The 23,208-nt window shown below is 53.5% G+C and overlaps 1 protein-coding gene across 4 annotated transcripts in view; it reads right to left on the bottom strand.

Moving 5' to 3' along the window:
* PIK3R5 (phosphoinositide-3-kinase regulatory subunit 5) overlaps window positions 1-23,208 on the bottom strand; it is a 36,303-nt gene that overhangs the window by 5,162 nt on the left and 7,933 nt on the right. For 3 of the 4 annotated variants that reach the window (XM_014960126.1, XM_014960125.1, XM_014960127.1), the window contains exons 3-16: window positions 17,558-17,658; window positions 14,915-14,983; window positions 14,014-14,152; window positions 11,515-11,584; window positions 9,359-9,533; window positions 8,650-8,803; window positions 8,050-8,133; window positions 5,605-6,361; window positions 5,357-5,510; window positions 5,047-5,172; window positions 4,670-4,795; window positions 3,445-3,538; window positions 1,750-1,826; window positions 863-956 (exon numbers count right to left, since the gene is read on the bottom strand). In XM_014960126.1, the coding sequence (XP_014815612.1) occupies window positions 863-956; window positions 1,750-1,826; window positions 3,445-3,538; window positions 4,670-4,795; window positions 5,047-5,172; window positions 5,357-5,510; window positions 5,605-6,361; window positions 8,050-8,133; window positions 8,650-8,803; window positions 9,359-9,533; window positions 11,515-11,584; window positions 14,014-14,152; window positions 14,915-14,983; window positions 17,558-17,658 (2,220 nt within the window). The remainder of the gene's footprint in view (window positions 1-862; window positions 957-1,749; window positions 1,827-3,444; window positions 3,539-4,669; window positions 4,796-5,046; window positions 5,173-5,356; window positions 5,511-5,604; window positions 6,362-8,049; window positions 8,134-8,649; window positions 8,804-9,358; window positions 9,534-11,514; window positions 11,585-14,013; window positions 14,153-14,914; window positions 14,984-17,557; window positions 17,659-23,208) is intronic. The other variant, XM_014960128.1, reaches the window with a different exon arrangement.

The following is a 23,208-nucleotide window of genomic DNA, read 5'->3' as shown; positions in this document are numbered from 1 at the left end:
CCCTCCCTTGGTCCTACTTAATTTAACAACAGTTCTACCCGTCTCTCCCAAAGAGAGTCCCTCTCCCCTTCAGTGGAGGGCCACGAAGATGATCAGAGGGCTGGAGCACCTCTGCTGTGAGGACAGGCTGAGAGAGCTGGGGTTGTTCAGCCTGGAGAAGAGAAGGCTCCGGGGAGACCTTACAGCAGCCTTCCAATATCTGCAGGGAGCTACAGGAGAGCTGGGGAGGGACTCTTTGTCAGGGAGTGCAGTGACAGGACAAGGGGTAATGGTTTTAAATTGGAAGAGGGAAGATTTAGATTAGATACGTGAAAGGAATTCTTTACAGTGACAGTGGTGAGACACTGGAACAGGTTGCCCAGGGAGGTTGTGGATGCCCCATCCCTGGAGGGGTTCGAGGCCAGGCTGGATGGGGCTTTGGGCAACCTGGTCTGGTGGGAGGTTCCAACCCGCCAACCAAAGCAGGGGGGTTGGAACTAGATGATCTTTAAGATCCCTTCCAACCCAAACCATTCTATGATTCTATGATTCTCCTTACCCTTCCTAAACCAGTGTGGTTCTGGAAAGCACCACTTCTCCAGTGATCATCCTGCTGTTTGGAGCATCCCAGCCCTATCCATCATGGACATCCCATTTCCTGGCTGGAAGCTTTAGGACAACAGGAAATCAAGTGCCTTTCGTCCCCGATGTGGTGCTAAGGGCAGCCGAAGACTACAGCAAGTCCCAGGGAACGCCAGGCACCTTCCATCTGTCTTCTCTTCCATTCACATGTCCCTGCTTTACTCCAGCTAGAATATCCACACCATCCTCTTGCTCCACCAGTCCCTCCCCATACAAAGCCACAAAGACCACCTCTACCCACCAAGTTCTTCATACTTCTTGCAGGCTTTGCTAAGGTTGACAGACGTGCAGACCTTCTCAACGTCATTCCAGTGACTTCTTCCACTGACGGCTGTCTGCAGAGACCCAAGGAAAGCCCATGAGATGCAATGCTCCAGGCTGATGGTACCCTGCCTCCCACCCCTAACCATCTGGCTGGACTAGCTCAGACCTGGATTTACCTGGAGCTGCACTGACAAAGTTTGAGTAGGCATTAAAATTAATTTAACCTTGGATTTACAAAAATTGCCCAGGTTTAACATTAAGTAACTGCAGAGGGACCAACACAACAACTCAAATATGAAAAAATAACTCAAATATGAGAAAAAACTACTCCACAGTGAGGGTGACAGAGCCCTGAAACAGGCTACCAGGGAGATTGTGGAGTCCCCTTCTTTGGAGATTTTCAAGACCCGCCTGGATGCCATCCTGAGTAACATGCTCTGACAAGCTCTAGGCAATCCTGCTTCAGCAGGGGAGTTGGACTAGATGATCTCTATGGTCCCTTCCAACTCTAAAAATTCAGTGAAATTCAGTGAAATTCAGTGAAACAAGAGGATTGCTGTGACCAGCAGAAGATCGCTCCCTGGAAGCAAAGTCCATCAGTGTACAGTGACACCCAGGACGTCTCCAGCTTATGGAAACTGGCTGCACATCCCCTGTTTTACTGGGCTGAACAGGTGTGGAAAGTCACCCCCAATTAGCCAGTAAGTAGACAATTATCTTGAGTTTGGCTCATCTGGGCTTGGATTCGGGCTCCTCCAGCACACAGTCAGCGCTTGCCTCTCTCAGCCCCCAGCAGAGACGTGTTTGCCCAGCACCGAAGAGATTTTCTGCCCCGTTTTCTTCGTGCAACCCCCGTGTGCTCACCTTGCTGTAGGCGATCTGTAGTGTTAGCGGGATGGCCTCCCTGTCTCCATCTATGCCCAGCCTTTTGCTGCCTGGACCTGCACAAAACAAGGAGCAAACATCACACGGTGGCCTTTTATCCCCATTCTCCAGCCGAGATACGGCAGCGCACTCCCTACCTACAGAAAGGGGAGAAAAAAATCCGGTTTGCTGCACACAGATGCGGAGCAAAAAAAAGGCAAAAAGAAAAGGTGGCTTAAAAAGCTGCCAGAAAGCAATTAATCCAGTGCAGAAATTTCAACACAAAAGGACAACAAGCAGCTCTGCACAACTGAAAGGGGTGCTGGCTAAGCCGGTGCAGAAGGGTCAGCGCTCCGGGGAAAACACAAAGCAATAAAAAGCCGCGTTGCTAACCCGGCTCCTGTTTTTCCAGGCGTGTTTGTGACCACATTAAATTAGCCTTGCAATACCGTGCCCAACGCTTTAACTTTTCCTCCACCCCTCCCTTCCCCAGATAATTTTTTGAAGATGTGAAGTGTTGTGCTGCCAGCCAATCCAAGGGAAAAAAAAATAATAAAAAAATAAATAAAAATCAAAGTCAGAAAGGATTGGTGGTTTCAAGAGTTATTGGGAAGACGTCTTAGCCAAGCCTGTATTTCGGGGGAGCAGGGTGGTGACGCTTCACGTGGAGGGTATTTTATGAGCTCTGTTTAGAAAGACAAGGTCAGATCACAGAAAAGCAATTGGTTAAAAAAAAACAAACATTAAGGCACAGGTTTAAGTGCAGTGTTTCTGGTTGGCCATGAGATGTCTCTGCCATCTGCACCGCACCAGACCCGGGGACCCAGGAGAGCTGGAGAGCACGCTGCAGGCAGCTGCTTCTGCCATTGCTTCTTGTCTCTACTCATTTTAGGAATTCCCGGTGTAAGCACTGATGGATCTCCCTTGCAGGAAGGCTACAAGCACATGCACGAACCTTGCTTTGCCCAGTAAACTTAAGAAAATATAAGCGGCCTTCCAGACCCTAAAGGGGGCCTTCAGCAGAGATGGGGAGGGACACTTGATCAAGGAGGGGAGCCATAAGATGAGGGGGAAAGATTTTAAACTGGAAGAGAGGAGGTTTAGATCTCAGGAAGAACTTCTTTGGTGTGAGGGTGGTGAGAGCCTGGCCCAGGTTGCCCAGAGAAGCTGTGGCTGCCCCATCCCTGGAGGGGTTCAGGGCCAGGTTGGAGGGGGCTTGGAGCAACCTGGGCTGGTGGGAGGTGTCCCTGCCCAGGGCAGGGAGTGGCACTGGGTGGCCTTTAAGGTCCCTTCCAACCCAAACCATTCTATGAGGTTTTTTTATAAATGACACTCCTGGATGAAGCACAAGCAACAGAAAGTAGCAAAAAAGGAAAAGATGAAGAGTGGCACTTGGCCAGGTGCTGATGAGAGGAAGGAAATGTGCTTGAAGCTGTTTCATTGCAAATATGTTTTAGGGTTAACAGCGGTAAAAACAACAAGGCGTTGCCACAGCTTTGCTCCTCAAAAGGAATGCGAGAATCGTGATGCCTCATTTCCAAATTTGTGAAAAGACGTCTGGATCTTTGCTCAGGATGCAGCCTCGGCTCTGACACTTCTTCCAGCCCACACTCCCTCCTGCCCCTCTGTCCCGTTCTCCCTATGGTTTGCAGACCCCTCACCCTGAGGGCTGTGGGCGCAGAAGCAGCTACAGACCTGATGCTTTGATGGCCCGTGTGGCTGCCGAGTGGCCCAGCTCGAGGGAGTGGATGAAGACTTCGGTCATCTTTTCTCCCCCGATGAAGGTGAGCTGCCAGGGGGAGAATAGAGGAGACGTGGCGGTGAGTAGACCCAACCCACGCGAGCCAACGTTCATCCCTCTCACTCCTTTCTACAGAAAACAGGTCAGTTTGAGAAAATCCTCTCACATTTTCAAAATACACCTTTTGACCATCACTGTGGGTGACACTTCCCAGTAGCTGTACTTCAGGGATCTCATCAATGTTTATCAATATCTAAAGGGCAGGTGTCAAGAGGATGGGGTCAGGCTCTTCTCAGCGGTGCCTGGTGACAGGACAAGGGGCAACAGGCACAAGCTGGAACACGGGAAGTTATATCTCAACATGTGGAAAAACTTCCTTCCTTACTGTGAGGGTGCCAGAGCCCTGGAACCCCCAGAGAGGTGGTGGAGTCTCCTTCTCTGGAGACATTCAAACCCCGCCTGGACACGTTCCTGTGGGACCTGCTCTTGGTGGACCTGCTCTGGCAGGGGGTTGGACCGGATGACCTGCAGAGGTCCCTTCCAACCCTTACAATTCTGTGATTCAGTGATGCTTCTGACTGTTTTAACAGACCACCAGCAAGTAAAACAACCCAAAAACCTAATTTTCATTTAAAGAAAATGCCCCAACCCACTAGAAAGAAAAACCAAGATGAACCTAACGTCTGAGCATCACTCTGGGTGACACAAATCCCACTAACAGCAGTGGCTCTGCTTGCTGCAGCCTGTCCTGTGCCACCACACCAGAGCAGCCATTGTTGCCGTGAGTTCAGCCTTCCCCACCACCTCTGCCCCGTGCACACAGTGGGAGACGGAAAATTGGCTTCACAGAGGGGTTTGGTTTGGAAAGCAGAGCACTGGGTTTCCAGCTATGTGAATAACCTGTCAGCACCAACAGGAGCTGCTTTGTGTCACGAGAAATGGTATTTGGATGGAAAACCACTTGTGTGACTTAAGGATTGTCTGGACAAGGATCTGCATGGTGTCAGTCCTTGAGCCAGGAGTTTTGGTGGGCACCTGGGGACCGAGTTCTGCCCCACCAGCATGTGGTGGCTGTGCCATACCCTCATCTGCTCCACAGGCAGGTCCTGAGTTGGTGGCACAGGCAGAAACACCCCCCCTTTTCCCCATGTCAAGACAGGGCTGAGCCCCTTCCCCTACCTCTGTCTGGTAGAGCTGGAGCAGGATGGGGCGCGTGGCGAAGCGGCAGTAGTAGAGGATCATGTCAGCCAGGATGGGCAACTGCTCCTGGGAGTCCTGCTGGGGCTCAGCATCTGGCTTGGCAGACTGCAGTGAGAGAAGAAGTCACAAGCCTGATGGGGTACATGGTACCCACAGTCCGGTGCCAAGAACTGCCCATCCCACCCCGCCGGGGATGGAAACCCTCATCCTGACCATCCACCTCTATCCCAGGTCCACATAGCCCAACCTGCCGCACAGGATCGTAGTGGCTCAGTGCTGAGCAGAAACTCTCTGCTCAGCTGCCTCCCACCTTGGTGAAGGGCGAAGCCAAGCCCGACCAACTGGTATGCACATACCTGACACAGGACGTCCATGGGCAGGTTCATCAACCCAAGAACGTTGCGCTCGTACCATGGATCCAACATGCCAATGTAGTGGGAGATGTCGTTGGTGCTGCTCTCCTTCCCAGCCAAGGTGGGGTCCTGAAACCGGACACACAGGGGTCACACCAGGGGTCCCCCCAGGCTCCTCACCCCACGATTGTAGCTGGTGGAGGAGACACCAACGCTCCCCTCAGCCTGCCCTGCCAGCCTCCTCGCACACTACTCTTGGGGCCAAGCAGAGCACTGGTAGCACCGTGAGCCCCACGGTGAGCAGGACACCTACCGCCTGTGCCGAGGCCCGGAGCTGCGGGTCCCCCAGGGATGGGGAGGGATGCATCAGTGGGGCTGATGGAGCCAAGCAGCTCCTCTTCACGGGGACGTAGAAGAACTGCAGCTTGAAGTACCTTGTCAGTGAGGGGCAGGTGCTCTCCTTGAGCCTAGAAGGTAGGAGAGGGCTGGGTGAGCCAAGCCCTCCAGAACGTCCCAGCAGGGCCAGTTCCCCCAGCTGGGTCCCCTAACCCACCGGCTCACCTGAGGTTGCTGTAGGCTCGGGCCACCTTCCCCGAGATGCGGTCGGAGCCGAAGACCACGATGCGCAGGGTGGCCACCTTAGCGTCCTCATCGTAACTGAGGAAGGGCCGTCTGTGGAGGCTGAGGTGCCGCGGGGCCAGCGGGGCCGGCAGCCGCTGGCTCAGGACGTGCTGCGGCAGGGAGTGAGCGCGCCGGGAGCGCGCCGGGACGCGGTGCTTGGCCTGGGGCGCACACAGGCTCTCAGCCCGGCGCAGGGGCAGCGGGAGAGAGCCCGTGTCCGGGCAGTCCTTCAGGTCCCTCCTCAATACCACCTGACTCTTGCTCTTGAAGAGTTTGTAGATCTTGTTGGTCAGCGTGTGTCTGTATTTGTGGTGGGTCTTCTCTACCTTCAGCTCTGGCCTCCCCACCATGTCCAGGGAGCTCTCGTCACTGTCCTCCGCGTACCCGCTGTCCATGCAGTCCTTCAGGCTGGAGACGAACGACTTCAGGGACTTTCTGGAGACCACCGTCAGCTCCGAGATGGAGTCCTTGGAGGTGGTGAAGAGGGACACTCGCGAGGGCTTAGAACCCTCCTCCGACAGCGCTGAGTACACAGAGTCTTTGGAAATGGCACTGATGGGGGAAAGCAGCGAGTCCCGCTCGGGGGAACAGCCATCGGTTTCCACCTCCTCCTCCTCCTCTTCGTCCTCCGCCTCGTTCTCCGAGGCCATGGGCTCGACAACACTGCACTCTTTGCTGAGGACGTCATTGAGGATATCTGAAAGGCAACCAGAGGGAAAGCGTGTCTGGCATGGGCTCCAGCAAAACCGCTGGAAAACTGATGACTCCAGACAATGACACTACTAGAGTCTGGCCAACGTTCTCTTTGATCCTGCATGGTTTCAAACAAGGAGCTGAAAACCTCCTACTGAACATTCTCAGACTTCCATAAGGTGCTCAGATGCAATGCAAAACAAAACGTGTTTCTTTCCCTGAGGTCACATTCTGTTTTGGTTCTTGAAAGGCAAACACCAGTTGGGGTTTTGCTTCCTTCCTACACAGATTTCACAATGTGGTCACGTCCGATTTGGGTTTAACTGGAGGGCAGGAGGAAAGCAAGGTATTTGGCTAATCAAACCCCAAATCGCCCCACTGTGGGTGGCCTCCCAGCAGGGCTGGACTCACTGCAAAGCTCTGGTCCAGCTCGCTGGCACCAGCAAGCAACGAACACTAAACCTTCACGGGAACAGAAAAGGTCTTCCAGGAATGGGGAAGCTGAAGAGACCAGCTTAGGAGAAGCAGAAGCCACCACTTCCCCTGCAAAAGTACTGTGGCCGGGCCGAGAGCATGGCAAAGGCAGCAGGTCCTCAGTCATCCCTGCTGAGGGTGGGGAAAAAAGCTGCAGTGTCTGAGGAGGTCTCAGCCCCACAAAGACCTGACATCTCAGTTTGGTCAGGCTTTTCCAGCAACAATTATGTCCAGGGCATGAGCAAGGCTTATTCCTTGCAGAGGAGCTTTCTACCAAACAAGGTCTCTATTCTATCAGCATCCCCACGGACTTTGGTGTGACAAACCTCTTCCAGCTTAATGCAAGGAAAAACTTTGCCCAGGAGATGAAGTCCTGCTTCATTTGTCTCTTGGCAACACGTGTTTTGGGGCCACCAGCGTATTGTGCCCACTGCCTGGATGAGGGTTTTGCTTGGGATCACAGCAGGTGTTATGTCCAAGCTCACACCCATGTCCCCTCCCATCCAGGGGACACTGGCACCCACTGCATTATCTCTCCCATCACCACCAACATTTTCATAGAATGGTTTGGGTTGGAAGGGACATTAAAGACCATCCGGTCCAAGACCCTGCCCTGGGCAGGGACACCTCCCACCAGACCAGGTTGCTCCAAGCCCCCTCCAACCTGGCCTTGAACCCCTCCAGGGATGGGGCAGCCACAGCTTCTCGGGGCAACCTGGGCCAGGCTCTCACCACCCTCACACCAAAGAAGTTCTTCCCCACATCTCAGCTCCATCTCCCCTCTTTCAGTTTAAAACAGTTCCCCCTTGTCCCATGGCTCCCCTCCCTGATCCAGAGTCCCTCCCCATCTCTCCTGGAGCCCCTTGAGGGACTGGAAGGGGCTCTAAGGTCTCCCCGGAGCCTTCTCTTCTCCAGGCTGAACCCCCCCAACTCTCTCAGCCCCCCCTCACAGCAGAGGGGCTCCAGCCCTCCCAGCATCTCCGTGGCCTCCTCTGGCCCCATTCCAACAGCTCCACATCCTTCTGATGTTGGGGACTCCAAAGCTGGATGCTTTTTTGGTTGTTACCAGCTCCTTCAGGCTCTGGCCACAGTCTGTACCATATGCCCAGCTGAACGTGTCAGCACCGGGGGAGTTGAAACCCCGCTCAGCCCCCCCCCTGCGACAGGGAGCAGAGGCTTTGGTCTCACTAGGAGGGACAGAGGACCCCCTCCACTTACCGAAGTTGTCCTGGTCCCAGCTGTAAGTGTAGCAGCGAGCGGCAGGGATGGGGATGGTGTGGAGCTTGCGGGGCTGAGCCTCGCCTGGGAAGAGAGGAGGGAGAGCAGTTAGTTTGCGGGGAGCCCCAGTACCACTCCCGACAGCTCTCCCACCAGGTGGGAGATGCCACCCACCCCATACACATGTTTTTGGGCAGCCCTGGTTGTGCAGAGCTCGGCTGCTGTCATTATCCCTGTGAAGTCCCACACAGCTGGGATGAGAGGACATTCCACGCCTCTAAGAGACATCAGCCATCACAGTCTCCCCATTCAACGTTTTCATCTCATCCACAAAGGCTTTTTTTTTTTTTTTTTGTTGCTGTTTTGATGGAAGATGAGAAACAATTTCTGGCTCATCGTGTCGCTACGAAATAGAACCTGGGTTGGTGTTTTGTTCTGTTGTAGCTGGCTTTGTGCAAGGTTGGAACTTTGCAAAAGGGGGGGGTTTTGCTCTTCAAAGGGCTGGCTCCCAGCACCCTCAGGGGAGGTCCTCGCCTGGGCAGAGCCTGAGCTGGCAGAAAACCCTGGAGGAAAGAGGGTGCCGGGGGGGGTGTTCCTCACCCGTGATGGCAGGAAAGGAGGCGGCCCCGGCGATGTCCCGCAGCACGGAGTGCAGCCTCTCCCGGGCCAGGACAGGGTCACTGCTGGTGGCTGCGATCTCCTGTGCATCGGCGGCGCTGGTGTAGATCTCCGAGAGCTCCTCCAGCGTCTTGGACTGGGGCAGCAGAGACAAAAGGAGAGATGGAAGGTGTCTCTCCACAGAGACAATAACGCAGGTCTTTGGGGAAGGTCACTAACCACCACTGGGCAAATCTCTCTCCCTCCTCTACCTCCTACCCCCCTTCCCTTCAACTCCCCCCCCCAGAACTTCTGCAAAGAAAAGAAAAAGTGTTTGAAAACAACTAAGGGGTTTTCTTCAGAAGATTTTGCCTTCCCCACCACCAAAGCAAAGTGTTTTTCTGGTTAAACAAACACTTCTGCTGCATTTCAAATCCAGAGGGTCTTCCCCTCTCTACTTAGGGATGGGGAAAGGAGTAAAAGGGTAAAAGGAGAGTTACCCCACCACCACACTTCATAAAACAGAAGCGTGGACCTCAGGTCTAACATGAGAAAAGTGAAATACGTGTATTTCTCCTACAAGAACTATTGTGAAATTTTTTTTTCCTTGTCAATCAAATATTATTTTGGTCAGGAAATCCACCAGCCACCTGCATGGAATTGCTCCCAACAGCATCTTGGCATCACCGAAGTCAAAGCTCTCTAGGCCTACCTTCAGGAGGTGGTGCAGGCTCTCCAGGTCACAGCAGGTGCCGAAGTTGGCCTGGTAGAGGTGCTCGAGGAGCAGGATGAGCGTGGTGTGCTGTGGTTGCTCACTGGCACTCAGCTGCTCAGCGATGGAGAGGAACTCGCTCTGCACCTCGGACTGGTTGAGCAGCAGCACCGTCCTGGGGACAAGGAGACAGCAGTTAGGCTGGGCATCCAGGCTTGGATGCTGGTGGCACATGAAACTCTTGGACAAATTGCCCCTCTACTCTGATCTGGGGAGACACCCTCTCAGTGCTGCATCCTGCTCTGGGGCCAACAACATCAGAAGGACATGGAGCTGTTGGAGCGGGGCCAGAGGAGGCCATGGAGATGCTCCAAGGTCTGGAGCCCCTCTGCTGTGAGGACAGGCTGAGAGAGTGGGGGCTGTTCATCCTGGAGAAGAGAAGGCTCCAGGGAGACCTTACTGTGAGGGTGGTGAGAGCCTGGCTCAGGTTGCCCAGAGAAGCTGTGGCTGCCCCATCCCTGGAGGGGTTCAGGGCCAGGTTGGAGGGGGCTTGGAGCAACCTGGTGTGGTGGGAGGTGTCCCTGCCCAGAGCAGGGGGGTTGGAACGAGATGATCTTTAAGGTCCCTTCCAACCCAAACCATGCTATGATTCTATGACATTCACGCTAGATGGCAGTGTCCTCTCATGTCAGTCACATCTTGAGGGTCTCGGGGCTGTGCAGGGGGGGCTAGGCCCACACTGCAGAGCCAGCTGCAGGAAGAGAGCACGTAAGGGATGAGCATCCTCCATCCAGCTCCTCAGCACCATTCTTGACATCATCTCTCCTGTCACATCTGCATTATCACCAGCCTACTAATTGTTCAATCAACCCTAGGCAGGGCTCCAGCCCAGCAGCCACTTGTCCTGACTGAACATCCAGCACATGCAATGACGTGGAAGGTAGGAAATTGATTAAAGTGGTCCCTGAAACATCTTCCCCCTGCAAGATGCAGGTCAGAGCATCACTTCTGGGCTTGAAGGAGAAGAGCCACATCCTTCAGCTACATTTTTGTTGCGGACCACAACATGACCCCATATTGGGCACCCTTAAGATTCTGCTGGGCAGGGTGCTGGGCCATCTTGTCTAGACCGTACATTTGCCGAGAAAGGTTGGACCAGATGATCCTTGAAGCACCTTCCAACTGATGTTCTACGATTCTATGGATATCCACGGGCTTTGAATTCCTAAACCTGCAGCCCAGAGAGCATGTGTCCCCATTCGTGGAGGAGAACACTCCACCTCTGAGCAAAGATGGCTCTGAATTAAGGATGTGCTCTGTTGTGGTTGGGTCTAGAAAGCTTAGCAATGGGCACAAGCTTTCAATAAACTGAAAGTTCAGCTTGTGTACGGTTCTGTGCCAAGTTTTCGGGGTTTTTTATGCAAATACAGCCATCCTGCTGTAAATCATCGGTGGTTGCACTTGCACCCCTATAAAGAAACCTGTAGAGCATCAGACCGGTACTGGAAAAGCAATGCAGCAGCACCAGCACAGCTGGGTGGGATTCGGGTGCAGGTCCAGAGCTGCAGGACATCAGTGGACAGGTCAAAACAGCAGGGGAGCCTTCCTGCATGGAGCGGCTGTACACCAAGGACTGTCCCTGGGGCTGGCACCGCAGCCAGGAAGGGCACACGCCACCTGGGCTCATTTTCCTATTTACAAATGAGGTGCCCTGGCAAGAGGAGAGTCTCTGCCCTCAAACATGGTGCAACGTCTGGCTGCGCTCAGAGCTGCAAGGTTTTCAGTCATCACTGCACTGGGATGGACTCGCTTCTGACCCCCTTCAGGGTGGTGGTTCCCAAACCGAGTGTCTCCTGGCCGTTCTCCAATGTGTGATGAGACCAACAGCTCCCTGTGGAGGAGGCTTTGCCTTCCTTGGCTGCTTTCACCCAGACCTGCAGCCCTGCAGTGAGCAGGGCTGTGGGGACAACCCACATGGGGAGCCTGCAGCCAGTGACATCACTTTCCTCGTCCTTTCCCACAGCTCAGCCCAGCTCTCCAGCTCTTCTCCCCAGCACCCACCACTCACACTTTTGAGATGCTGCTCACTGCAGCCCCTGTGAGAGACCGCGCGGATGCTACAGGGTGGCACAAGCAGTGCCCACGGCCACACTTACACGGTGGAGCTCTGGTAGTTCTTCACAGGCAGTCCCTGCTCTGTCCTCACCAGCCTCTGGAAGGAGATCCCTGGGGGAGAGAAATCAGAGGACATGAGCCATGGCCCCACTGCAGACCGCTCTGCCCCAGGAGCACGGTGATTTTGTCTCCCGAAGCGGTGCTGACCTAGTTGACCTGCTCCCTGGAGCAGGTATGGTGGCACCAAAAGAGCTTATGGGGATAAGGCACAGCCACCACGTAAGGGGACCAGTGGAGGAGCAAGGGACCACTGGGGTGTAAAGAGTAAAAGCCCAGAGCTATGGAAAAGCAACCCGAGGAGGGGACAGGAGAGCTGCTGATGGGGGATGTGAATTGCTTGGATGACATTTAGCAGCTTCTGCCACTTGTTTTAGCCCCCCAGGCCCCGGATCTCGCCAATGGACAGCAGGTCACTGCCACCTTCCCTCCCACAGAGATGGAGCCCAGACTGGTCCCAGCAGAAAAGAGGCTGGCGTGGGCACCCCATATCCCTAGAACGCTTCCCTAGGACTGTCCTCAGGGTGCCATCGGGAACCCCAACAAGGTGACATCAGATGGACTGGTACTGGCAACAGCAAAGCCCACCTCACCCCCAAAGATCCAGACTGGGGGCACATCTTGGGAAAGATCCAGCAGCAAGATCCAGCACCCTTGTCACCGAGGGCAGCCACGTCCCAACCCCAGCTGCTGCTCAGCAGCCCAGGAGCAGCATCCATGGGGCGGACCCAGCACCCAGGGGCACCTCATGTTGATCCACACAGGCCCCCTGAGCAGTCACCCCTCTTGCAGAGGCATCCGCTCCAGTCTGCAGATAAAAGCCACCGCATTCTTGGCAAATATTAACAGCAGCTTGTTCTCAGTTAATATTTACTCTCATCTCAATAAAAAGCTTTTTGCTTCAGCCTCGTGGCAGGTCACAGAGGCCATGCCACAAGTGTTAAAGGTCCTGCTCACCAGCAGAAGACACGTTCTTGATGTTCTTAACTCCAGTTGGGGGGCAGCACTGGGCTCCCCAGCCCCAGCATCTCCTAGATGGTATCTTTTGGCAGGGTGGGGGAATCTCATGTGCTTGTAGGAGGGGAAAATCTTTCAGACCAAAGTCTCCAGCTCACACAGCCTTGGCACTGGTGATGGTGGTGATGGCACAGGATGTAGCAAAACAACTCCTCCCCCACCCTCAGCACTGGGACTTTCCCAGTGGTCTGCAAAACATGGCCTGACCAGTGTCACAGCAATAAGTGACCAGGAAGGAGCTGGGGAAGTCCATGGCTGCAGCAGCATGGGATGAGTGTCCCTATGTCTGTGCTGGCCCTGCAGCTTGGAGCTGGAGGATGGACACAGCACCACAACCCAGCCAGACCTTGCCTGGTGACCATGGCCATTTATACTGGTGGAGCCTTGAGCTGGGAGTAAATCAACCAGTCCAGGGCCAACACTGCAGAGAGGTTTGGGGTTTTTTTTAAATCTTTTTGTTCCTTTGAAAGCATTTTTCATCCCATCTACACCTATGATCTCCCATCTCTGCAGGATGTTGCTGCCTTGATGGAGACCTTGCATTTCATGTCCCCATCAGGGCTCTCCAAAGCTTTGAGGAGATGGGGAAGCACCTCCAGCCTCAGCCACAGCCCATGTGCAAGGTCTCCCAAGTCCTGCTCAGAGCCAGCCTTGCTGCCACGGCCCCACGCTGGATTAAACAAGGGCTGAAATCTGCTCTGTGTGATAACTGCTCTCCGTAAGGCACCAAAAGACGGGGAGATTAGGAGAAAAGGGCCTTTTAGAAATAATTGGAAGAGCTGCTCCATTGGGAACAACAGGAAATCTATGAGGAGCCCTTAATTAAGAGGAGCACTGCTGCTGCTGTTAGATGTGCCCAAAGCCGCATCACAAGGTAGTGTCTCGGCTGTAAAGAAAGAGCCGGGGAGTCCCTCAGCCCTATGGAAATCTCCACGCAAGGGCAGGCTTGAAGGCTCCAGCCACCTTCATGCCAATGAATGGACCCACTGTTATCACCCCACCGAGCATCTCCTCAAACAAAGCCCAGGGCTGGGCGGGAGCAGCCAGCACGTGCTTTGCCATGGAAAAGACCCACCAGACTGAAAGGCAGCCAGGAAATAGTTACACATTTCGCTAATTCACAGTGATCCAGAGCTGAGTGAGGATCCCTAGGATTCTCCCACCACCTTGCACGCAAGGCAGCCACGAAAAACCCAACCCTGCCCTGCTCCTCCAGAGGAATCTGGTCTCACCCTGTGCTGGACCACCAGGGAAAATCATCCAGAGGATGCAGGGAGAGGTCCTTGCCTCCTGGAAAAGCTGAGCTTTGGGATGCACAAGGTAAAGGGGGACACCACACTCAAGGGATTCATGAAGCAAATGGGGTACGAGACAGCAACGGCAGGAGAGCCTCAGGAACAAGCACGGGGTGGTCAGTTTTTGAGGAAGCAGCAGATGCAGACCCCGGGGCAGGGGGGAACGCTCACCGGGGGCCTTGAGCTCATCGCTGATGAAGGTGAGCAGCTCACGGAAGATGTCACAGTAGGGCACGGGCCAGGTGAGGAAGCTGTGGTAGATGCTGGCGGCTTTCAGGAGCAGGTCAGAGCCTGGTGGGAAGTGGGGGGCCTGCAGGGGATGGGGAGACAGGGTTAGAAAGGGAGAAAGGACACAGACCTCGAGCGCTGCGTAAAAACTCGAGGGTTGTAGGCTGGAAGTGGGAGGAGGAGAAGCAGATCGGAGCAGAGGTTCACCCCGGTCCTCTCCCAGGGAAGGGTCAAAGCATCCCCTCTGGGCACAGCTCCGAGAAAGCTTCATCCGCTCTGCACCCTCCCAACCTCCCGGCTGCAGCTCACGTGCCAAAGCCTATATATAAATTTCTTTTTAACAGCCACAGGTCCATACAGATGAATCGCATTACAGCCTGTGCTTTTGCAAGATCTGGCAGCAACGATTTCCTTGGGATAATGATGCATTGTGCTAATAATAATAATAATAAAAAAAAGTATTTCCTGTGAAGGTTCCACTCCTTCTTTTCATTAGCGTTGCCTATATATTTTGCACAAGTATGAAGGGTAATGAAAAAAAATTTTCCTTTCTGCACAGAGATATTGTCCATCTCCCTTTCTCATTAGCCCATCTTTAAATAAAAAGCTTAAAAGCCACTGAAGCTCTTTTTTTTTCATCTCTCAGCTTGTGCAATGGTTGCCTGGTCTTGATCCCTGTAGATTCATACATGATCTTTTGGGGGTTTTTTTTGAGATGAATTGATCAAAGCAGACGATGGTGTTTCAGAAGAAAGCCACCCCGATTTGGGTGACTGTCCTGTGGCACCCCCGCTGCCTCCCCACAGGCTGGGACCAAGCTAGGAGCAGCAGCCTTCAGACTTACATACAGGACCGCATAGTAGAAGAGCAGAGCCAGGGGGGGTACGAGGTCGTAGTCGCACTTCTCCTGCACCTGTAGGGAACAGCCCGAGGGCAGAAGGATGAGCTGGTGGTGGTCGCCATGAGCCATTACCCAAAAGCATCCTTGGAGGTGCTGGGAGACTCCCCGACAGCGCAGCCGAGCACCCAACCCACACCATCACATCGTTATCCCTTGTCTCCAAGGGAAAACAACCCCTAAAGCCCCACACCGATGGGACAGGCAGATCAGCACAGACTGTGCTGCCGTTACCCTCGACATCTGGCCAAGCTCCCAGCCCTCCCATGCTCCCCATCCTTGTGGGGCTGCACCAAATGCTTTGGAAGGCCCAAGGCAGGCTGTTCAGAGAGGCAGGCAGCCAGCCCAGCCCCTGCGAGCGGCCTGCAAAGCTCAGCAGCACCGGGCAAACCATGGATTTTTGTCCAATTTTGGGCCCATTGTGTCCAGTTTTGGGCCCCTCACCACAAAAAAAAGACATTGAGGGGCTGGAGTGGGTCCAGAGAAGGGCTGGTGAGGGGTCTGGAGATTAAGGCTTATGAGGAGAGGCTGAGGGAGCTGGGGGTGTTCAGTCTGAAGAAGAGGAGGCTGAGGGGAGACCTTCTCACACTCTATAACTACCTGAAGGGGGGTGTAGAGAAGCGCGGGTTGATCTCATCTCCCAAGTCACAGGAGATAGGACAAGGGGAAACGGCCTCAAGTTGCACAAGGGGAGGTTTAGATTGGAGATTAGGAAAAATTTCTTCATGGAAAGGGTTATTCAGCATTGGAATGGGCTGCTCAGGGAAGTGGTTGAGGCACCATCCCTGGAGGTGTTCAAAAGACATGGCCCTCAGGAATACAGTTTAGTGGTTTTTTTTTTTCTTTTTTTTTTGTCAGAGTTAGGTTGATGGTTGGCCTAGATGATCTTTAAGGTCCCTTCCAACCTAGACAATACTATGATTCTATGATTTTTGTCCCAGCCTTTGCTGGTGAGGAGCCAGCAGAATTATTTCACCGAGGGACAGCGATGGCTCAAGGATATGCTTGCAGACACTCCCCCCTTGTTCCTGAGCACAGCACAAAGGGCAATAAACGCTTACACAAACCCTAGGGCAATAAAATGCTATCTGAGACTACATCAATTCCAGCCATTAAAAAATAATAATAAATGGATCAAATCAAATTGTGCTAATCTTAACTGGTATCAGCTCCACAGCCTGGCAGCCAGAGAGCCTTTCTTTCCCCCAGAAAATGAAAGGCAGCATTTACCCCATCACATGAATCCCAGTGCTGCGGATTTAGGAAACACATCATGGTTTCCTGCCACATCAAGAGATTCTTCCGAGGTGTTCCCGGCCACAGCCTGAGCCAACCCTGCTCAACTGATGAAGCCTTGAGCTTCTCCAGCACATGATGGGACCACTGCAGGTCAATACCATCAGCCCTGTGGCCTTTTCACATCCCCACTAGGCTTACCCTGACTGCTGCTATGCCCTGCGAACCCTGAGTGGTCACCAGCATCCCAGCTCCCGCAGGAAGCCCGCCAGAGCCATGGCAAAGTTTCCACGAAAAAAACAACAGGAAACCTTCAATATGCTCTGATTTGGACTAGCAGCTCCCCAGGCGTAAGCTGGGACAGTCAGGGGAAGGCTGGCTCCATCCGTGCAGCCCTACGACCCCGCGTCCTGGTTTGAGCGACACAGGACTGATTTCTCTTCTAATGCCTGGGAGAACTGCACTTTTAGATGACTCCAGTGTCTGAATTTGTGAAAATATTTACTTTACAGCCAGCCATGGCGTGTGGGTTTCAAGGTCTCAGTGTTTCCGAGCTCCCCAGGTGCAGGGATGAGGAGGAGCGAAACCCGGGCACTCGACCGAAGCTGCCAATGGGGTTATTTCATACCATGAATGTCACATTCGATATAAATTAGAGAGTTTGCTGAGGAGTTCTCTCTCTCCCTTGATGGCTGCCACCCTGAGAACTCCTTGCCCCGGTGCCAGGTCCCTGAGCCTTTCCCTTCCTCCCGAAGCCGCAGCGCTCGCAGGGTCCCACACGGGCTGTCCCTGCGGGGAGAGCACGGCTTCTGCTGGGGAATGGGCTGGGGATCAATATTTGGTCTTTAGTGTTATTAATGTTAATTATCTAGTCTCATTCTATCAAATATGCTTAAATTTCAGCCCTTGGGTTTCCTTGTTTTTTCCTAATTCCCTTCCTGGGTGGGCAGGGGTCATTGGGTGGTAGATTAATTGTCTAAACGACAATAAATTGTTGTGGGTTCCTCAAACCATAAAACCTGGGCTGCCCCTACCACGGCACTGAGCATCGCTTTGCGAAATCAAACCCCTTCCCCGTGGATCTGCGGGGCTGCCTGAGGAGCAGGTATTGGAGCTGGGACTTTCCCTTGCAGTTCCCACATGCTGAAAGCCAGCAGGACACACGGGGCTGTCCCACCAGCGTTTCGGACCTGCCCACCCAGCGTCACCCAAGTCCAAGCTCCGGTGCTCCAGCAATACCTTACCACAACCCAAAAATCATCAGCCAAGCTCAGCAAAACTCCACCTGGGGCAAGTCCCAGAGCTGCTGCCACCTCAAAGCTGGCAGATCCCCCCTGGCAGCCCCCAACTCACCTCTTTGGCCTTGCCAAGGATCTTCTCCACCAGGATGAGGTAGTTGCCAGCATCTCGGCTCACCAGCTCCTGCAGGCTCCAGCAGTTGAGGCACAGCCCGGCTGCGGGAGAGACAGAGCTACCATCACTCACAGCCCCCTCCAAGGTCACAGGAGGGACCAACAATGGGAAAAGGTCAGGACAAAGGTGTTCACCGCCTGCATCAGATCATGGCAGAGGAAAAAACCTTGTGCCCTCATTCTGGACAGATCCGAGCTGGCCAAATGGTGCTTATCTCAGTGGCATCACTTCATATCCCAGCAGCTCATGAAGCCTGGGTGGGATGCCTCTTCCCCAGGAGGCTGGGAAACACACCCTTTTGTGTGGGCTGCTGAGGCTGGAGAGATATGTGTGGCACGGCTGGATGTCTGAGCACAGAAAACCCACTGCTACGCCCCCTCCCCGACCCTGCCACCCCCAGGCTCAAATGCCCCAGATGCTCTATCCCAACCATAAATAAGTTCCCTCAAATGCTGCAAAATTCAGCTCCCTGCCAGGAACATGTCCAGCACCCTCCAGCTGCACCACACCCGAGGGGAGATGCTGCAAGCCCCCGACCAGTTTCCCCACCACATCAGCATCAGCGCAGTCAGACCTCACATCAGCATCGCTGCTAAACCTGCCCAGCATTTATTCCACCTCTTAGCACCTTCACACTTGCACTAAGTGTACCAAAACCCCACCAGGAGTTTACCCAGACACTGAGAAAATTGCTGGGCAAAGGGATGGAGGGTCCTTCACCCCATTTGATCGAAACCTACCCCCCAGCCTCCATCCCCAGACATCTGCCTCTCGCTGCTGGGACCCCACGGGTGACAATGGCCCAAGGTGTTTCCCGAGGCCGTGGCTTTTCTTGGCGTTCAGGGCCACCTCCCAGATGGTCGGTAGAGGAAATGACCCAGGTGAAGGCTGCCGGGTGCCTCCATTCATCCCAGCGCAGCATCCCAGGGGAGGAGGAGGAGCTGTTCTCCAGCTCCAGACCTGCAGACCAAGAAGGCAGCAGCACCTCCTCCTTCTCTTTCTCCTCCTCCTCCTTTTTCTCCTCCCTCCTCCTCCTCCCCAAGGGCCCAGGCATCTCCCCCATCCCACATGGCCATGGATTCTTTCACCAGGAGCGGACACGGCACAGACACCGCACACGGCCCGGTGCAGGGGGTGCTGACATCGGGGCTCTTCAAAGCTCAGTCCAAAAGGAAAACCAAGAGAAACAGAGCATCTCTTACTCCAGGGAAGAGGGGCTAAGGATCAGAGAGGAAAAATAAAACATAAATCCAGTGGCTCTTCACTCAGACAGTCTATTAAGTGTCACAGAAACATGACAAACACCAACCCATGCGTGTTGGCTGTCGTGCTGGAGCTAACAAGGAAGAAACAATGCCGTGAGCTGGCAAGGGGACAGCAGCATTCATCACACATCTACAGGTCACGCTGTCTGTCCCTCAAACGTTACTCCCAGCTGCAGAGGCTACAAATTCATCAGACATATGGGCATGTAAATGCCATTAAAATACCTTTACACACCTTGTAGCGTTAAACAAGATTAATTTAAATGAGGGGAGAGGTCTGCTGTGGCCCAACTGGGAGAAGGACGAGGCCAAGACAAGCACAGCAGTGCTAAGGTTGTAAAAACAGCCTTCACTTGCCCCCCCCGCGTTGACAGGCATTCCTTCACCAGGACACACACTATTTCTGCGGTTTTATGCCCAGCTTGTATCTGAATTGCCAGGGCAGGAGCCTTCCCCCATAGGAAACCCCTCCCCTTCACTGCCACGCAACTTTTTACTTTCAATGAATCAACATTTTCCAGCAGAGAAAGACCTGCTGGAAAGTTTCCAAGGAGCTGGGATGCACTCGCTGTTAATGACAGTGGCAATTCTTAATTTGCCACCGGTACTCCTGGCATCTCGCTGGGTTTGCTGACACCCAGAGCACAACCTCGGATGGTGATATCTTGCCAGCAAAGATACAGCCACAGCGACACGGTAATTCAGTGATGCTTCACTTTTCCTTTGAGCCCCTTCCATAAACCATAGAATCATAGAATGGTTTGGGTTGGAAGGGACCTTAAAGACCACCTAGTTTCAACCTCCCACTAGACGAGGTTGCTCAAAGCCCTGTCCAACCTGGTCAAAGCCATGGCTCTGCCTAGGATTCTTGGGCAAATTGCTCAAATAAATCAATATTGTCCCAGAGCACAGCATCCTCCAGGGAAAGCCCCAGCATCTGCGAGATAAACAAGAAAGCAACTGGCCCAGCAGAAGTGGTCAGAGCTGCCGGGAGCTTTGCTGACCTCGGCAAGAAGCAGCTGGGCTCACGAGCATTCAAAGAACCCAATGTGCTTCGGCTGGGAGGATTAATTCTCCCATACTCTTCTCCCAAGGTGATAGGACAAGAGGAAATGGCTTCAAGTTGTGCCAGGGGAGGTTTAGACTGGAAATTCGGAAAAATTTCTTCACTGAAAGCCTTGGAAGAGGCTGCCCAGGGCAGTGGTGGAGCCACCATCCCTGGAGGGATTTAAAAGAGGTGGCGCTGAGGGACAAGGGTTAGTGGTGGACTTGGCAGCGCTGGGTTAATGGTTGGACTCAATGCCCTTAGAGGTCTCTTCCAACCACAACAATTCTGTGAGTCTGTGATTATTTCAACCGAGAGAGCCCGGCCCCGCTGCAGCTGCCCAGGGGGAAGCCCGGCCGTGGGGAGAGGGATCCGGGAGAGCACGGGAGCTGAGCTCCGCCGGGGAGCATCGCCAGGCGAGGAGAACGCCGCTTCCTGCGCCAGCGTAACCGCAAATACAAATAGCCCAGCAAGACGCAGGCTCTTTTTCCTTCCTCTCACTTCTAGCGAGGGAGGAGGAAACTGCGGTGGCAGCAGCTCGCTGCCCTACTCTGTGTGAATGGGGCATCCTGCTGTGAAAGGGCTGGGGGGACAGGCAGGGAGTGGGGAGAGGGGCAGGGCTCGAGGGAAGTGTCTTACAAATACCATTTACACCAATTTTGGGGTCTCCTACAGGAACCGTGAGCTGAAGCACAAGGATGCAGCCAGGTAGATTCGAATAAGATCGCTATAATCAGAACTTCTGTTTAACTCCAGGCATTGGGATTCCCCTGGGGTGCAGCCAAACAGCACTGGGAGCCAAGAGGCTGCCAGGGCCTGGGCTCCTAAATTTGGCAAAGCAGCATTCACCGAAGTCACACCAAACCAGCTGCGTCCTTGCTAAAAATAGTCTCAAGCACAAAACGCAGCTTGGAGATCCTGGACACAATAAACAAAGACTATGCCACCAAGTGAAGTGTCCGGTACCACCAGGCATCACTCAGGACAGCGGATCCAGACCTGAGTGGGAATTCCCTTCCCTTTGCCCACAGTTCGGATCAGGAGCATCTACTTTCCAACCACTGGAAGCAAAATTAGTCCCCGAAGCTATATCCCCTGTTATCCAGACTAAAAAAGTTATTTGGGCATGGAGGGTGATGCTCCTTATGTGCACAGGTGACATTAAAAAGTGCCTTTCTGTTCCTCTGCAGATGTCCTGCGTCTGCCTGGGACACAGCTGGGCGCTGTGGTAGCACCCAGGGGCTTTTATGAACTGCAGAGCAGCACTTGGTTTGTTCCCAGGCTGGGGAAAGGCTGCAGCTCCGTGAGAAACCCAGTCCCAAGAAGTTGTATTTGCAGCCTCCTCTGTCTCAGTGCACCCTGTCTGCTGCTGGCTTGGCGTGACAGTGAATAGTGCCACCACACCAGGAGAGGCCACAAATCACAGGGACAACTTGGGAGCAGTGCTTTACACCATGGCAGAGCATCACACAGCACAAAGCCCAAAATGGGTGCGTTCCCCTGAGCCCAGGTTTGCTCAAAACCAGCAGCATCAGACCCTGCCAGGCACCCTCCCCTGTGCCAGGATGGACCAAGGTGGGATGTCCACTGAGAGCAAGCAGAAAGCTTGAACCAGGCTTTCTCCTGGGCTTTGCACTTGCTCTTTAGTTGCCCTCAAAAAGCATTTCTCACTATGAGATACAAAGCAGACCCCAGATTTGTGGGGATTGTGCAACTCAAGGATGCCCTGGGGTGTCCCTCCAGGCAAGTGGAGGGATGCTCCCTGTCATCACTGCAAGCAGGAGGTGTGCTCCCTGTTACTGCCACTCTACCAAGTTGTGTGAGCACTGGGAAGTCCTGTGTTGGTGGGAAAACACTTCCCCTTGCTCAGCTAAACCCATAGCAAGGCTGGGATGGCAGAGCTCAGGCAGGTGGCTCTAACTGAGAGAAGCAATAAGTAAAATCACACACACAAAGTGCTCAACACCTTAAAGGAGAGCGGTCCCTGGGGTGAGCTCCAGTCCTGGAGGTGTCAAGATGCGCCTTGTGCAGGCAGCACTAACCAAGACTTCACCTTCCACCCCCTAAATCCAATGAGTTTGTCCCAAGAGGCACCAGAGACCTCCCCGGAGGGCAGCAGAAAGTTCCATGGCTAAAAAGCTGCTTACATCCACCCTGCCCTCATGCTCATCCATCCAGTTTTGCCCCACTAGGGCAGAGACCCAGCGCTACTCATTTTTTCTTTATACACAGAGAATGAGTCAGATTCGTCTGCCAGCAGCACAGGCAGCCGAGAGCACATCATGGTCCCATCCCAGTTGGGGGATGCTGGGGCTGTGCTTATCCCAGCACCCGACGCAGCGTGCTTGGACCGAGCCCAATGTGATTAGGTTTAGATTAGATATTAGGAAAAAATTTTACACTGAAAGGGTTATCAAACACTGGAACAGGCTGCCCAGGGAAGTGGTGGAATCATCATCTCAGGGGGTATTTAAAAGATGGGTAGATGCAGTGTTTAGCAATATGGTTGAGTGATGGTTTTTGTCAGTGTTCAACTGATGGTTGGACTCAATCTGAAAGGTCCCTTCCAACCTAGACAATTCTATGATTCTCTGAAAAAAGTATCTATCCAATTTAGCCTAAGCTCAAAGAAGCATCTTTGACTTATTTAAGGGTTATTAAGCATTGGAACAGGCTACCCAGGGCAGTGGTTGAGGCACCATCCCTGGAGGTATTTAAAAGCTGGGTTGACACAGTGCTTAGAGATATGGTTTAGTGATGGTTTTTATCAGAGTTAGGATTATGGTTGGTCCCAATGATCTTAAAGATCCCTTCCAACCTGGACAATTCTGTGATGCGGACCCAAAGAAAAAGCTCCCTTTGGAAGAACAAAACCCTCAGCAAAGCCTCCGGGGCAGGGACCCGAGACCCCTGCACTGGGGCACGGAGCACACTCTTGCTTTGATCGCTATCGGCCCCGGTGAAGATGCCGGCAGCGTGCCGGGAGCCGGGCAGCCACGGCCCCGTGGGCGGCCTCGGAAGGATGAGGCTTCGCGATTTCTTTTCTGAGAAGTGCACCAAGACACCCTCCCTCCCTCCCTCCCTCCCAGAGCGGCTCCTTCCTGACCCTGGTGGTTGACATTTCCCCTCTGCCGCTCTTCACTGGGGGCAACTGTTAAGTCGGAAAAACAAAAACAAAACACACACAAAAAAAAAAAAAAAACCCCACAAAAAAAAAAAAAAAAAAAAAAAGACTTTAAGTCTGTGGAAAAAGATGTAAATATGGCATGGGGTCGGTCCGC

This window comes from Calidris pugnax, unplaced genomic scaffold (genome assembly GCF_001431845.1).
Source record: "Calidris pugnax isolate Ruff unplaced genomic scaffold, ASM143184v1 scaffold463, whole genome shotgun sequence".
NCBI lineage: Eukaryota > Metazoa > Chordata > Aves > Charadriiformes > Scolopacidae > Calidris > Calidris pugnax.
Note: the sequence above shows the minus strand (reverse complement) of the source record. Positions and strands in the feature narration are given on the sequence as shown.